Source organism: Pangasianodon hypophthalmus, chromosome 29 (genome assembly GCF_027358585.1).
Source record: "Pangasianodon hypophthalmus isolate fPanHyp1 chromosome 29, fPanHyp1.pri, whole genome shotgun sequence".
NCBI classification, from domain to species: domain Eukaryota; kingdom Metazoa; phylum Chordata; class Actinopteri; order Siluriformes; family Pangasiidae; genus Pangasianodon; species Pangasianodon hypophthalmus.
Window position 1 is genome coordinate 9394168 of NC_069738.1, and position 17714 is coordinate 9411881.

The 17714-nt window shown below is 38.5% G+C and overlaps 1 protein-coding gene across 10 annotated transcripts in view; it reads right to left on the reverse strand.

Moving 5' to 3' along the window:
* The window catches only part of adgrb2 (adhesion G protein-coupled receptor B2), a 394590-nt gene that overhangs the window by 286626 nt on the left and 90250 nt on the right, over positions 1 to 17714 (reverse strand). For all 10 annotated transcript variants that reach the window (XM_053231516.1, XM_053231523.1, XM_053231522.1 and 7 more), the window contains exon 2: positions 11377 to 12175. In XM_053231516.1, the coding sequence (XP_053087491.1) occupies positions 11377 to 12160 (784 nt within the window). In that variant the 5' untranslated portion in view covers positions 12161 to 12175. The remainder of the gene's footprint in view (positions 1 to 11376; positions 12176 to 17714) is intronic.

Sequence of the window (17714 nt, forward strand, 5' to 3'; positions counted from 1 at the left end):
TTGTAGCAAATCCTGCCTGGCAGCTTATAATAAGAATGAATAATAAATTATTAAATAAATTATTTTGCTAAAGACAGCTTATAAAACCAGAGGCCAACTACAGGGCTAAGTCAGAAAATGAAGTTTTCGTAGGTGACTAGACAGAAGTACTATATGTGTCTACTGCATGTCTATCACTTAAAGTCATTGGCATTAGTAAAACGTGGTAACCTGGAGCGCCACTACAAAACACAACAATACATTTCAAATATGTGTGTCATATTTATAGTCACTACCTAATTATTAATTGTACAGCATTAAAAGATGACGGTTTTTGCCATTCAGTCATTTTGGTTGCTTATCCGGACATTTATAAGCCAGGATTTTTTTTTTCTACACCCTCCCTGGTTGGTATCTATTGTACAATAGGGGAAAGGGAGTAACTGTAAAAAATAAAAATAAAAATAATGGGAAAAAAACAAGTAATAATAAACATACAAACAAAAATATGACCAGTGGTACTAAAAATGAACTGTTTATTCTTTGGGATGCAGAGATATCCGGAAAGTCACCTCCTTTTGATATTTGTACCTTGGAACAAAGAATACATCCAAATGCTGGACTACAAAGAAAATATGCTTTATTTTCAGATATGGTGCAGGTCCACCAATGGAATAACATGAATTACCATACAGGACATTTTCACAGGTTCAGTTATTTATTTTATATATATATATATATATATATATATATATATATATATATATATATATATATATATATATATATATATATATATATATATATATATATATATATATTGTCCAGGACTCGCACTAATCCAGAATCAACTTGTGCACTCTGAGCTACTGTGGTGTGTACTGGTGTGTGTCTGTGTGTTTGTATTTAGTGCAAGTTGCAAGATAGGTAACTGTAATGACTAATGAGAGTCCTCTGTTAGACCTCGCTCACAGCCTGAACCTATCACAAACCCTCCTCCCAAATAGACAAAGTGTTGTTCCACGTATGATAACAAGCGTCTCTGATGGATGCTGCACACATACAGCAACAAAGCACAAAGACGGTCTATTTTAAACAGACAGCTTATCCACATGGGGCGGAGGATTCCACAGGGCCAGGTTTAAAGGTTTTGACAGCTCTCTCCATGCTGTGTGTGGAGACAGTGATAAGCATCATCTCAGTAGCTGGAGGGAATGCTGCCTACATCAGACAGGATGCTCAAAATGTTTTCAATGCACAATACAACTCTATTCTTATACATGGCGACATCTAGAATTATTAGCAACTTTTATATTAATAATAAGCAACATTGTATAAAATAAAAATTATACATCATTTTTTTTACCTTTAATAGAAAGTGTTTTTTTGTTTTGTTTTGTTTTGTTTTTTTAATATAACAACAAAAAAAAGTATCTTTTCTGTTTCCTTGGAGGTTTCAAACATGTATTATATAAGAAGAACAAAACCAAAAGGTTAAAAAGAGCTTTTGCTCCAACTATCAACAGATGGTTGTTGGTAAAAATAGTGATTGCTAACAAGGAAAAGCCCACGTGCTTATGTAAATTATGGTGGTGGATCAGTGAAGATTGAGAACATCATGTATTTGTCTAATCATCAGTATATTTTAAGCTGGTCTACCTCTACCAAGAGGTTAAAACATTGCCACTGGCAGATGTTCAAACAAGCCAGTGACTCCAAACATCCAAAGTCCTTCTCTTCTGATCAGGTCAAAATATCCATCCATCCATCCATTTTCTGTACCGCTTTCCTGCACAGGGTGGTGGGCAGCCTGGAGCCTGTCCCAGGGGACTCACGGCACAGGGCAGGGGACGCCCTGGACAGGGTGCCAACCCATTGCAGGGAACAATCCCACACACACTCACACACCCATTCACTCACTATGGACTATGGACTGGAGTGATATAAAAGTTCAATTAGACACGTGTATGTGCCAAGTGCCTGACATACAATTATGAAACACTCTGCTACAAACTTGCTCTGGAACTGAATATGAATATATTATTCAGAGTAAATGTGTTGTGAACAGATCAAAATAGTTGAGAAAAATAGGTTTTTTTTTAGTTGAGACTAGCGGTACGCAACATACTGGGATCACAAAAAAACAATGCACAACAGCACACAGCAAGTGACACGAGTGGAATATTTTTAATTTCATGCAGACAAGTGGTTAGATATGAAGCTCGTGAGACAAAAGAAGGTGTATGTGAGTCAAATGTGGTGCATTTACAGGGTAAATTCATTCATCCTTACTAACTGCCTGGTGATGGTCATCATGGTTTTAGGCTACTAGTTTGACAGTTTGACTAGTTTGATAGTCAATATTTTAGATATTAATATAGATATTTGGGGGAATAGAACCAACAGAATTTGTTTAAAAAAAAATGCTGCAGGCTCGAAAAAATGTATGTTATGAACTGAGATGTAGCTGAGATAGAGGTACTGTCAGAGCCAGAGTCAAATGTCACAATGCTGACAGTACTGGCACTGCTGGACTCTTTCCCAGTGTTTCACTGCAAAAAAATGACATCTTAGCAGGTGAAAATATCTTGAATATAGTCAAATTTAACTAGTATTTCCTATCATAAGATTACTATAAACCAAATATAAGATTATTAAACCTATTTGTACCCATTTTTTTTTTCAAGTTTCTATTGGCAGATAATTCTGCCCATTTAAAGCATTTATTTCTAGAGATAAGTAAAATTGCCAATAGAATAAGAAAATGTAAAGTTTAAAAATAGTAAAAAAAAAAAAGAAGTCCCAAAATAGGTTTAACAATCTTATATTAGGTTTATTGTAATCTTATAATAAGAAATGTTAGATAAATTTGACTATATTCAAGATATTTTTGCTTGGTAAGATGTCAGGTTTTGCAGTGTTCTGGGAAGGGTACATATTTAATTTAAAAAAAAAAAGCCACTCCTACTTTGGGTTTAAATCCATATACAGATACTGATACAAATTTTGGCGCACTAAACAGATACAGATAGCAGCATTGCGTTACAATCCTTATAACTCTGGTTGACTAAACATGCTGATGCTGGATTCTATTTTAGGTTTACAGTCATGTTTTTATGCTTATGCTGATGCTATTCTAGGAAACTGCATGTGAACCTTAGGACATACTCAAAAATCAAACAAATCTTAAAAGCTTTGACAAGATTTGACAGAGACAGGTGTTTGAATGTCAGATGTGCTTTACATCTCTAAGCAAAAATGCACTTGTGAACAGAACCAGAAGCAAAACCAGAGACAGGAGACAAAAAAATTATAGAAAGGTCTGTGAATATTTACAGAGATCTGGGGAATACACATGACATTCACAGATAAACACATACAACGTCCTCCAGAGTGTACCCCCTATCTTCACAGGCCGGCACCGTGAAAACTATTTACAACACGCAGCTGTCATAAAAGCCCCTGAGGCTTACAGCAAGGGTCAGGCGTGCAATTAGAGTTCCCTCGAAAATCACGACTCCCGAAAGTCTTTGGATATAGAGTAGGAGAAGAAGAAAAAAATATATAGTTCTCAGAATAAGAACAATCATGAATTCATGCCGTTCCCTGTAAGATAACTCTTTGATTTTTTTTTTCTTTTTCTTTCAATGTCTACCTGCTGTTTCATGGTGCACGAGAACTTGCTGTTTCCCTTGACATGTTGTTTCCGAGATGTTTTGTTTGGATGGGGCACATTTATCAATGACTGATTATTCCACTCTATTCAATGAGGTGGAATTACACCCCTGTCTCTCAACACACAGTCATTGAGGCCAACTGAGGAGGGAGAAAAGCAAGCAAAATACCAGGCTATTAATGCAGGAGGATTGCAGATATGGCATTTCAAGAGGGCCGGCATAATAGAACAAAACCTTCACTGTTTGATTTGTGAATTAGCACAATAAGCTGAAGGATGGGGCTTGCTCTTGTAGGTCGCATTAGTAGAGAGCCACGAATATTAGATAGGTGAGATGTTTGCTTAACTAGGTTTGCTTTGCATCATGATGTGTGAAGGGTATAATTATACAAGCTAATAGGTTGTAGTAAAGCCAAATGGTGATTTGCCGAATAAGGTCATATTACAGGCAGAATATGTGATGGTTTTGAATGCATTTTCATAGAACATATGTCATGGATTCCATAGGATGTTATAAGGAAAGCTATAGCAGGCCTGCCAGTGCTTAGTCTACGCATTATTCTATATAGTCCTTTCTGTTGATTTGGCCACACCTAAGGTTTTTGCTATCTCTCTTATAGATTTATGTTGTTTTTTCAGCCTAATGATGGCCTCCTTCACTTGCATTGAGATCTCCTTGGACTTCATATTGGTAGCTCCAGTCAAACAGCTGCCAAATGCCAACTCACTACCTGATATCAACTCCAGACCTTTTATCTGCTTCATTTGTCTTGAAGTAATGAGGGAATGGACCGCACCTGGTCAATGAACTTCTTGTCAGTCAATTGTCCAAATACCTTTGAGCCCCTGAAAATGGAGGCACTTTGCTGAAAATGGCTGTAATTCCTAAATGGTAAATGCCATATTTTTGTGGAACCTCTTCAAATAAAGCTGAAAGTCTACAGTTCGATCACAGCTCGATTGTTTTATTTCAAATCCATTGTGGTGGCGTATAAAGGCAAAATCACAAAAACTCTGTCATTGTCCAAATACTTCCGGACCTGACTATATATACAGCATGTACACAGGGATTTTCATGCACAACAGTCTATAGAAAAAAAACATCCAGTGAGTTGCAGTTGTGTGGGTGGAAATGCCTTGTTGATGAGAGAGTTTAGAGGAGAATGGTCAGACTGCTCTGAGCTGACAGGAAGGCTATGGTAACTCACATAACCACTCTTTTCAATCATGTTGAGCAGAAAAGCATCTCACCATGCACAACATGTCAAACCTTGAGGTGGATGGTCTACAATAGCAGAAGACCATGTCATGTTCCACTCCTGTCTGCCAAGAACAAGAATCTGAGGCTACAGTGGGCACCGAAACTGGACAGTTGAAGCATTGCCTGGTCTTTTTAAAAAATTTTCAACTGTTTAACCCTTTTTCTTTTTTTTTTTCTCTAGCTCATTATTTATGCCAGCGGGCCCTTGCATTAACAGTTATTTTTCAAACAAATATTCCAAAAAGCAGTGAGTTTCAATCAGTACAAATTAGCATCTGCTGACAATCTTGGCTTTTAAATACCAGTCCACCATGAGAAGCTAACAGTGCAGTACACACAGAGAAGCTATGTATTCTGCTGATCCTTTATGGTCATGAAACTGACATTTATGACACATTCTGCACACTGAAAATAGAGTGGAGAGATAAAACTAGCTGATCCTATCTTAACACAATCATGTTGGCACAAATATGCGAAACCAGCACTGACCCTCATGTTAGCCTGAGAGAGTGGGCCGTAGTTGGATTTGAATCAGAGAGCCATTCGTTTTTCCTGCGTATGTGCTTTTAGAGAGTCTGAACTGCAAGCAGCTCGCCATTCATCATGGTTACATATCACTCGCTTATAACACGCTGACAACAAGACAACTACAGTCAGTGAACCTTCTGCATCTACTAAATAATATAACACACAGTTTCTCTCTCTCTCTCTCTCACACACACACACACACACACTGCCAACCTCACGGATAAAAGAACGCCTAATGAATGCCAGAGGTTTCCACTTGTTTAGGGAAAGCGATCATGTACCTATCCCAGAAGCGATGCTAATGTCTGCAGTTGTCCTAACCTTAACCATTCTCATGAGGAGAAATGCACATTTTAAAGCACCATCATATAACAGATATATCCTTGAGAATCTAACCGAAGAATCTAAATTACAGCTGAATTTTCACTCAAGGTCTTCATCCTATTATTATGCACAAATATAGGACTAACTAAAATGAGAGTTATTCTTGGCATACACAAACTGGACAGTAGTTATTTAGTCCCCGGGTTCCATTGATCGTGGATGTACTGTCCAAATTGACAGCAAGAGATTGAAGGAGTGTAAATGTGATGATTCACTCAGGAGTGCATCAAACCAAGGAGTCCAGGCTCTTTTTTTCTCCTAATTACATGGTAGTGTCTCTTTTTAGACCAATCCACAGTCAAGGTGTCAACCACTTTGAAGAGATATGAGTGGGCAAATTAATTAAGGCTCACTGGAGAAGCTCTAAACAGAAAAAGCTAGGGGCAAATGCAGATATTATAATCTCTAAAGACAAAAACTGGACTGGACTATATATATATATATATATATATATATATATATATATATATATATATATATATATATATATATATATATATATATATATATATATATATGTGTAGAATGTGTGTGTGTGATAGGAAGTGCTTTGTTGGCTATAATTGATTTTTGAAGATTATGGCTGTGAGCCAGTAAGTTTAGCAAAATTCATGTAGTTTTACAGCGAGATTTTTTTTACCTGACTTTTCAGTTAGTGTGAAATTTGCATTTCAAATGTCATTTTCTCTGTAAATGCCATAGACGCATTCAGGCTCATTAAGAAAAAAAGGTTTTGTGCATACAAGCAAAGACACAGCAAAACAATTATCTTTATAGAAAAAAATGGCCATACCATTCAATGCTACAAAAAGACAATACTACAAAAGCTTACACAGAAATTCCACCGCATATTAACTGACAACACAACAACTCTTGTGTTTGATGTCAAGATGTCAAATCTGCATTGAGGTTTTGCAGAAATCTCTACAAAACTGCATGGGAAAAAAATGCTATTAATTTGCAAAAAGTTGGAGAATGCGAGGCGAAAAGCAGCAACTTTTTATTAGGTTTTTACCAAGTTTTAACATAGAGGCTGATGGTTTGCCAAATAGCAAGGATCTTCTCAATTAGCAAGAATATTTGCAACAGCCAACTTGTTTTGGTGCAAAAGGTAAGCACAATAATATTCTATAAGAAATTATGGCATTTGGCATGTCATACCCAAATGACTATTAGGAACAGCAAAAATAAAAACAAACATGATGCGCAGTATAAAAAGGCCACGTTTCTTTGCACTCGGGTTCTCTTTGCAGAACAGACAATCCTTGATGCAAGTGTCCCCAAATTTATCTTATTTCTCTTTATTTCTTGTTTCCATGCAAATTAGTGCAGAAGCAACCACCATGACCAGTAGCTCTTGACAGTCACATGATAGACAGCCCTCTCCGTAGTGTGTTAGCCTTCTCTGTGATCGCTCGTCTAGTGTGCGCAATGCTACCTCCACAAAACAACTGAATGCAAGTGATAAAAGTTGTGTAGTGTGCGCGGTATAGCGTGAATCACATGACTGTCCATGTTATGTCAACTCATTTCCATTTTTTTCTTTCAAGTCAATGAATGAATCAGTGATCAATTTTCACTTCTGCACAGAAGCTGTTGTTTAAGTACCACAAAGAACATATGTCACAGAAGCTTGCCAAATTTACCTCTACTAGAATTGACTTATCAAGTCAGTAACGAAACTGTTACAGGATGTCAAGCACTGTATATTTTTGAACAATGAGAAGTAAACAGCAGCAGCATGGGAATTTGCACTTGTTTGTCAAAAACATTTTTTTTTCTTTTCCCTTTTATTCAGTTTGAAATACAAATGTGTGGTTTGTGTATTTTATTCTCGTCTGTCAACTCAACTCGTCTTCTCAAAGCCAGTCACCTCTGGGATTTGTGAACAGCATTCCAAGGTTCAGTGGTTTGTCATCGTATGGAGTTTGTGAGCCGGAATGTGTCTGGTGATTTCTCAAACACGCTGTGAGCTTGAAATATTCAAAACGAAAAAATATTAATTAGGTATTCAAATTAAATTTTAAAACATTTGCTTCTGATTGGGGATTTCTTTAGGCTTTAGGTGTGGGAATAGGGTTTGTAAATAGTGTCTGAAACAAAGAGTCAGAAATCTTTGCAAATCAAAAAAATATTGAAAAAAAACTCTAAACTAACTACTTTTGTGAACAAAGGTTCATATTATAATAATAGGAAATAGCAAAACAGCTTGTCTGGCTATACAAGTTTGGCATAATTAGAGAGAGAGGGAGAGACGGATATTCCAAATGCAGCCAAACATCCTCCAACATTCTCCAAAATAATCAAATGACTCCAGACACTTCCTTTCGTTGTCTTTGGCTGCAGGTCCTAGACATCAATGCTGGCATGAGTGACTGGAGCTAAGAAGAACAAAGCAGTGTCTGTTTGTGGGTATTCTTGTGTGAAAATTTGATAATAGTCCGTATTGATGCTGCTGATCACCCAATAACCTGGCTGTCGACATAGCAACAGGGGCAGATTAGACACAGCAAAATGGGCCTTGGGGGCTCTGACCCGATTAAGGGTAAGATGTGAATATCTGATTTAAATATCCGATTCTCGTTAGGAAACATCAGTCAACACAGCCCGAAGTCTCTGTAGGCCTTCTCTCAAATGTCAGACATGGACCACGCCACTAGCACTCCCACTGCGTAAAGCCCAGATCTGGCACACTGCCTAGAGCAAAGCACAACCTTCTCTGTTGCAGAGATGCAGAGAAAAAGGTGCAGTCGCACTTCAATGAAATGAAATGCTGGCTTGAGCAATCAGAAGCTCCATTCTCCCTCTGTGCTTAAATGGATGAAAGGGATGCATTATCAGCAGTGCCAGAAAGAGGAGCTGGGACAAAACCGAAAGGGGTCTCAGCACAATGCATGAAAGTCTTGACCTCTCTACCTTTCTACCTTGGATAATTTGAGGTATTGGGATAAGCTTGATTCTTTTGTTTGGGTGCCTACTGTGCACCACTGATATTACTTTTACAAATATGTGTATGTAAAGTAGACAGACATTTTAAACATAGTGAAAGTGTATAAATAACATAAAATGGTAATAAAACCGTAAACCTTGGTTCAGTGCAAAACTCAAACAGCTTCGCCAGGCCAAAGAGGACGCCTACAGAAGTGGGGACAAAGCCTTGTACAAACAGGCCAAATACACACTGAATAGGGAGATAAGAGTGGCAAAGAAAAACTACTCTGGAAAACTGGAAAAACAGCTTTCAAGTAATGACTCTACATCAGTGTGGAAAGGCCTGAAAGCCATCACCAGCTACAAGACCCCATACCCCAGCACTGAGGCCAATCAACAACTGGCTGAAGACCTGAACGAGTTCTACTGTAGGTTTGAAAAGCCTGGTCTGACACCTCACACCCGCTCTGACCGTCTCACAACACAGCCATCAACACCCTCCCCGTCGCTCCCCCCTACTGTTTCTCAGCCTGTACTTAAGATCTGTGAAGATGATGTACGCAAAGTCTTCAGGAAACAGAAGATAAGGAAAGCCAAAGGCCCAGATGGTGTCTCTCCAGCCTGCCTCAAAGCCTGTGCTGTCCAGCTATCATCCATCTTCACATTGATCTTCAACAGATCACTGGAGCTGTGCGAAGTCCCCTCCTGCTTCAAACGCTCCACCATCATCCCTGTACCCAAGAAACCAAAAATCACAGGACTAAATGACTACAGACCTGTTGCTTTAACGTCTGTGGTCATGAAGTCATTTGAGAGGCTGGTGTTGGCCTACTTGAAGGACATTACTGGACCCTTGCTGGACCCCCTGCAGTTTGCTTACCGAGCAAACAGGTCTGTGGATGATGCAGTCAATATGGGATTGCACTACATCCTCCAACATCTGGACAAACCAGGGACTTATGCAAGGATCCTGTTTGTGGACTTCAGCTCCGCTTTCAACACCATCATCCCAGATACCCTTCTAAATAAACTGTCACAGCTCTCTGTACCCACCTCCATCTGTCAGTGGATCACCAGCTTCCTGACAGACAGGCAGCAGCTAGTGAGGCTGGGAAAATTCACATCCAACACCCGCACCATCAGCACTGGAGCTCCTCAGGGCTGCGTTCTCTCCCCACTGCTTTTCTCCCTCTACACAAATGACTGCACCTCTAAGGACCCCTCTGTCAAACTCCTGAAGTTTGCAGATGACACTACAGTCATCGGACTCATTCAGGATGGCGACGAGTCTGCTTACAGACAAGAGGATGAGCGGCTGGCTGTCTGGTGCAGTCACAACAACCTGGAGCTGAACACGCTCAAAACTGTGGAGATGATAGCGGACTTCAGGAGAAACCCCCCTGCTCTCCCCCTTCTCACCGTCATGGGCAGCACTGTGGCTGCAGTGGAGTCATTCAAGTTTCTGGGCACCACCATCTCTCAGGACCTGAAGTGGGACATTCACATTGACTCCATTGTGAAAAAGGCCCAGCAGAGGTTGTTCTTCCTTCGTCAACTGAAAAAGTTCAACCTGCCACAGGCGCAGATGACACAGTTTTACTCAGCTGTTATTGAGTCGGTTCTGTGCTCTTCTATAACTGTCTGGTTTGGGTCAGCCAGCAAATCAGATATAAGAAGACTGCAACGGACTGTTAGGACAGCAGAAAGGATCATTGGTGTGCACCTGCCCAACCTTCAGGACTTGTACAACTCCAGAGTGAAGAAGCGGGCAGCTAACATCATCACAGACCCCTCTCACCCCGGCCACAACCTGTTTGCACTCCTCCCTTCAGGCAGACGTTACAGATCTCTGTGCACTAGAACATCTAGGCATAAAAACAGTTTTTTCCCCCCATGCCATCTCCAGCTTAAACAGCTAACACAGGAATCATTACCTGTGTTTTTTTATTCTATAATTCATTTCTGTAATTCATCCTCCATCTCTAATTACTACCTCTTTCTCAAGTATTATGTAAATACATATGCATATCTCTTTATTTATACAGCTGTATATAGAGTAAATAATGCACAAATCTGTACATAAATCTTCTGTTCCAGATTCATACACATTATTATTATTATTTTTTTTTTATTATTGTTAAGTCTTACTATTTAAATGTTTTTTGTTCTCATGTAAGATATGTATGTATGTACCAAGAGCACCTTAAAGAAAACCACAACAAATTCCTTGTGTGTCTGTGCGCATACTTGGCGAATAAAGCTAATTCTGATTCTGATTGTGATTCTGATTCTGAAACAGCATTTTTTACCGGTTCCAGCCCACTATAACTACACTTTTCCTTAAAAAAACACTTTAAATTGTGCAAGATTTTTGCATAAATGTGTAAATAAATATAATATTAATATATCATGCCTGAATCACCATTATAGGTTATGAAAAATGTACATATTAGTCCCATAACATTCACATTTAAATTGCTCAACAAGGCCTAGAGCTACAGAGTTTTGACTGCAGATTAAAGAGACTCATATTTCACTGATAGTGTGTGTATCCACTGATACGCACTTTACACATGAGGTGACTCCCAGTAGGTTGCATTAAAAGAACTTGTCTTACCTTGATGAACATCTCTGGGTGCAATGTTGGAGATACCGTTCTTGCCATGCAGTTGGGTGACACAGCAGTCATCAGTGGGCGGCAGCAGCACACTGGCACTGGGGTCCAGAGAGTGGTTGTGGGGAGTAGCGGGCAGTATTGGCACTGGAGGCCCAGCGTTAGGGCACACACAGCCAGTTTGGGTGATTCCACAGCCTTCACTCTCTCTACCAGAGCCGGAACGGAGGCACTCCTCAAACCAGCGGCACAACACGCCACATGTAAACTGGCTGGAATTCTCATTGTTGATCAGCAGAACTTCCACAAGCCTGAAGTCCAACGTTTCAGCAGACAGAGGTCCCTTCACTTCATCGGAATCTTGTTTGATCTCTGCAGCGAGGCACAATTGCACAAAGTTCTTATCAAATTGCAGGAAAGCATGAGGACCAGGTACCTGGCACGGCTCTACGGATTCCGGGTCGGGCAGCGCCTGTCCACACGTCTGGTTGGGGAGGTAGTGGTCCAGGGGCAACACTAGCGGTGAGAATGCTAGGCAAAAGCCGGCGTGGCGGTTGAAGCGGAAGTAGAGAGTGTACTTGGTCGGATCGGGGTTCTCCACGGTCCACGAGCAGCCAGTTCTCAGGCCGTGTGGGCCGGGGAAAAGGTCCCTGAGGGAGAAGGAGCCGTACAGGACCCCTGCCACAAGGGAGGAGCAGGGGGAAGCCTGGCACAGCGGCACTGCCACCCAGGCCAGGGTGAGAAGGGACGACAGCAAACACAGACACAGCTGGGCAGCAGTGTTCATCCTATGTCATTTGTCCTGTGGAAAGGCAAGACAAACAAGTCAGTAAAAAAAAATGCATGCACTTTACACTTCTGAGGTTTATAAACACCTTTAATCCTGAAAAAAAAAGAGCAGTAGAAAATGTGGATGGGTAATGCAGATTAAATGTATTAATTTATATTTATTTGTGTGTTCATTGCTTTAAATGGCAATCCCATCTAGCATAAAAGGGACATTTTTAAATATAACAGGCTTAAAAAAATTTACTGTTATTATTAAAATCTCATTATCTTTTCACACTTTTTTAATCAATATTACAGTAGAATTTGTAATAAATAAATACAATGCACAAAGATATAAATAAAAACATAAATAAGTTAACAGCGTAATCAGAAAATAAACAATGACAGGGTGGTGTGATGCAAGTTACTGTTACCAACCCAAAGTTGATTATTTTCTAATAACAGCACTCCCCAAAGTGGTTTGTTTTCCTTATACAACAGTGATTTGCCAATGACTACAATTTTGAATTTTAACCTTTTATAGTTGTAAGTGTCGTTTAAAAAAAAAAGTCCACAAGACATGTTAGTGCCTCCACTATAACAGCTATAAACTATTAGCGTAGATAAAAACACAAGTGGCTGCTTGTGAGTTACTTATGAGAATTTCCTTCAAAGTTCCCTTTAAAAAGTCATCTACCTTTATAGATATGTTCCAAGTGGAATGCAGGACAAGCGCAGTAATAATATTATTCCTTTATTATAATAATCTATAAGACAGAAAGCACATTAAGAACAGAAAGTTCAGAAAACTGTTACTTGCGTATCAGATTCATTAAGAGATTTACCCTGGTAATCCGCCCTAATCTGTACTGTGGAGCGACAGAGCAAACTGCTTTGTTTAATATTAAGTACATAAGTAAACAGCTTCAAGGTAAAGACAGAGGAGAGTGAAGATATTAGTCTATTAGGAAGCGAGAAGTGCAAAGATAAACACAGACAGAGAGAGGTGTGTAGCGTGTGAGACAGATGGGTGGCACAAATCGGACCACTTTAGGTCCTCCGACAGTGTTAATAGAGAGTTACTCTGTAAATCAGCCTTCCTTCCCCCCTCTCTCACTATTCCTGACTGCATCCCACTCTCTATTCATTTATTTATCTCTGGCTGCATTTGCCCTCTTAATTCAGCTCCTACGCCTCAGCTTCACCTCTTTATTCACTCCTGATGCACGCTTTCTCTCTCTCTTAATTACATATGGCCACTAAGCTGCATTAGCAGGCAACTAGCCAAAGTGTCAGCTCTACCACCACATACTTCCGTTTCTCTCCATCTCTCTGACAGCTCATGCTATTTTTCACCCTCCCTGGGTTTCCGTGCATCCCTCCCTGGATCAATAGATGGACGTGCATGACTCTGATTTTTTTTTTGCTACCCTCCAGCTTGTTTGTCATTCTTCTGCACCTCCTCCTTTTCTTTTTCTCCCTCTCAATCACACTCATGCTGCGATTGCCTCCGTCTCCTTCCTTCCTCTCTTGTTCTAAAACTCCTCCTCTGCAGCTTCCTACATCGGCCCATAGCTGTTGCTCTTTCCGTGTGTGTGCAGGCCGAACGTCTTTGTGCTTTCACATGCACACACATTTACTTTTAGCACTTGGCAAATTTGCCATTTAGATTCCAAAGCAAAAAATAGAGTAATGTATTATGAGCATATTAATAAAAATCGAATGTGTTCCTACATAGAGCCTACTTGTATCAGCATGTGGGCTGCAATTAGCAAATATCAGACTTGTGGGAGTTCTTAAAAGAGGTTAATAAAAACTTAAATTTGTTTTTCATATGATAACTTCAAACAGATTTCTGGGCCTTTATGTTAATGCGCTTTCTCTCCACAAAACTGTTTTTTTGCATCATTGCTGTACATTCTCCAGAAACTCTCTCACTGACTTTGACCAAATATGTGATGGAACACATGTAAAATCCTTTGTCATCCATCATCGTGTGAAAAACCAAAGAGCGGAAAATAGTGGGAAAACACCCATACACACTCTAAATTATGATGGGGATCACTGAATCTGTTCTGTAGACAGTGGTCCAGGCATTCTGGTGAAGATTGATGGCATCAGGCCATATTCATCGCTGAGTTAAGCACATGTAGTGAGGAGTTAATACTGCACTATATGGGTATTTGGATCTCAGTTAACTACAGGATTAAGCAATGCTCGAATGGTTACCTCTTATTTGCATGCAGAAAGTGGAGTTTGGCGTCTGTAATTCTGGCGTGATATCATCACGGGCACAAAAGTGCGGTACTGTTTGATGCATTCACAATATTTTACCTTGAAATTCATGTTTTCATTAATGCAAAGGCACCCAAAACTATGGAATGCCATGAAGTATGTAGCGAATAAAACATGGCATAAAGTGCTGTTAAAGGCGACTAATCAACAACAGGACACTGTGATGAACACCAACTCGAAACTTTCCCACAGTGGAAAACTTACTGACCATTACAAAGCACTGACACTGGAGACTCCTTCCGTTAATGTTAAATAAACATCCAGATACAGAAAGCTTCACCATATCAACAATTAATTTTTTTTTTCCTTTGTTAAAAATTAACACATTTTTTTATCCGTTAATTATTAGCCTTAGATTATGTGAAATGTCCGTGATACAAGTCGTACAAGAGTTGTTACTCTAGAACTGATAATGTATCAGCGTATTAATATAAACCTGTGATTTGAATTACAGCCAACACTCCTGTCAAAGTCACTGCTAAGGAACATTAATCATACCTTATGATCAATCAGAATTGAAAATTCAACAGGGCTGTGGTTCGAATAAATAAAACATTGTGAAATAAATAATAGGATCAATTGCTCTGACAGAGCCATCTTTTTTTTTTTTTTTTTTTTAGATTTTGCAAGTAGGAGCGTATCTTAGTCTGAGACAATGGTTCTCTCAGGGTCTGAATTTTATATGCCATTTTATACATCACTAGTTTCTGAGGTAAATGCTTTCAACTATAGCAGTTTGAAGTGATCATTAACCAGTGAGAGCTTGGTCAGCCATTAAACCACATTACTTGACTTTGATTGAGTATCTCGGCCACATTAAACTGCATTGTCTGCGCAATTTAGTATACTGGTGCATTCAATAAAATATAAAACAAATAAAATAAATATTTTTTGTGGCCTGTCCAGTCACATCTGATACAGTTTTAAATTGCAAGTGCTTAAATGGGTTTCAGCCATTTAGTAAGACTAGTAATATTTAAAACATATAAGACTATTAGATTTTTTTTTTAATTGATTTATAAATAATTGTATATATATATATATATATATATATATATATATATATATATATATACATAGTATAATGAATAAGTATTTATAAGTATATATAAATATAAAGAAATGTATACATATCTACACATTTTATTTTGAGCTTATTTTTTACGTTTCTTAACGTAAATACCCTAATTACAGATGTTCATAAATTATGCAAAGTATTATAACCTCTACATACATGAATATTAATATTTTAGCAAGATAATGACCCCAGACATATAGGCAAATCGCTGCAGGAATGGTCAGTGTTTCCACTAACTGTTTTGAATTCTGCATAAAAATGACCAGTGCTTAGGAATATATCAACCATAGAAAATAATTCCTCAAAGATATTTGGTGGAGGACTATTAGGAGATGTATCGTAGCATTTTCCCATGTGTGTATGATGTCTATCTCAATTCTCAAATTCAGTTTTTCAGACAAACATGTGTTTATGGGTTTAATATGTTTATGTCATAACAACACACCAACAGGAAGGAAATGGTTAACTGCAGCACAAGAGAGCCTTAAGTAGTAATGAATATTTCTTTTCATAGCCTCTAAGGAGAGGAAAAATGCAGCACAAGCAAAAAGTACATCAAAATGGATCTCTAATCAAAACTGGAGCAGAGATGGAGAAATGGCTTTCAAGTACGTGACTGCTGAGCCATAGCAATCGTCCCTGATCGATCCGTGGCACCATTAGCCTGTTTAACCCTTAGGTTCTGTTTTTTTTGTTTTTGTTTTTGTTTTTTTGTTTTTTGTTAAATAATGATTATTTTGTTCACAGATTAAAACTTATATCCTTCAATTTCTCTAATCAAAATAATTTTAAGAATAATATTCATGTCACAGGTCATTTGAGGACTTTACAAGAGGAATTACACGGTGAGTGAAGTAAAAACTGTTAAAAATGGCCTGGTAAATTTGAGTCACTGTTACAAGACCTCAGTCTCTGATTATTTTTATATTGCTGGCCATTAATCTGGAGGATCCACTGGTGGTGGAGCTGGAGGTGAAAGTAAGGTGAGAACTTTTAACAAGGAAAGGTGTTAATGGTGTGAGGCAGGTGCTTTGAAGAGAAAGCAACAAATTACAAAGGAGACACGGGGCTCTAATGTCAAGCACTGTCACACTGTCAGACCTCCTGGTGGCTTTCTAAACAATTTATACAATACCTTCCCAACTTTTTTTTTAGGTTAACCAGTGCTTTGTACTTCCCAAATGTGATAAGGAGACAGTATGATAAAGGCACATCACCTGGTTGCTCTTACATGAAAGCATACACATAATGCATTCATTTATATATGACTATGTTAAGATTTATTACAAGATCCTCATGTAAAATTGTATCAAAGTATCATGTTTGCAACTCTTTTGCGTTGTGCAGTTTTGTGCAGTTACAAATGGAATTTTCTGGTATAATGCCAGTTAATTTCTAATTGAACTGGAAAAAAAATTTGCTCCATTTGCACTCCATTTTCTCAATCACATCTGTGGTAATGTGGCATTTTTATTTGATTTATTTATCATTATTTTTTTAAAAGCAGTTTCCTCAGCTCTAACTGCTTCAAACTCTTTGAACTCTTTAATAATCCTGTTTAAAGAGTGGATTCTCTGAATGTTCTTTATATAACGTTTTGCTTTGGGAACCTTGTTACATCATAGTGTTCAAAAGTTTGTTTTCCACTAGAAACTGGTGCACACAATGTGTACGTGGATGTACATGGAAGTGCAGAGAGCCAATCAGATTGCAACCTTCAATATTCTGAAGCTTATGGCCAGAAAAGTGTAAAAAAAAAAAAAAAGATTAAAATATCCAGAACATACAGTATACCACTGCATTTTTTGTTGTTTTTGTTATTAGACAAACCTTATATTACTGAAAAATGAGAAATACGTAGAATTCATGAGCAATGTTATAGTGGACTATGAGGTACAGCCATACTAGTTAATTAATTTAAAATGGTTAGATTCAAAGATCTAAAACTTTTAGATTTATAAATGGACTATCAAATATATGTGCCTATATATGTTTGAGAGAATCAAGCAGAGCCAGGGGAAGACTGCACGGCTGACAGACAGTAATGTAAAGTAAAAGGAAAGCAAATGAAGCTACCACTTTTCAGCTCACAGCTCCTTCTGGCTCCACACACACACACACACACACGCACACACGCACACACGCACATAGACAAAGAGAAAAGAGTAGACCACATTAATATACATGGGAAAACAGGGCC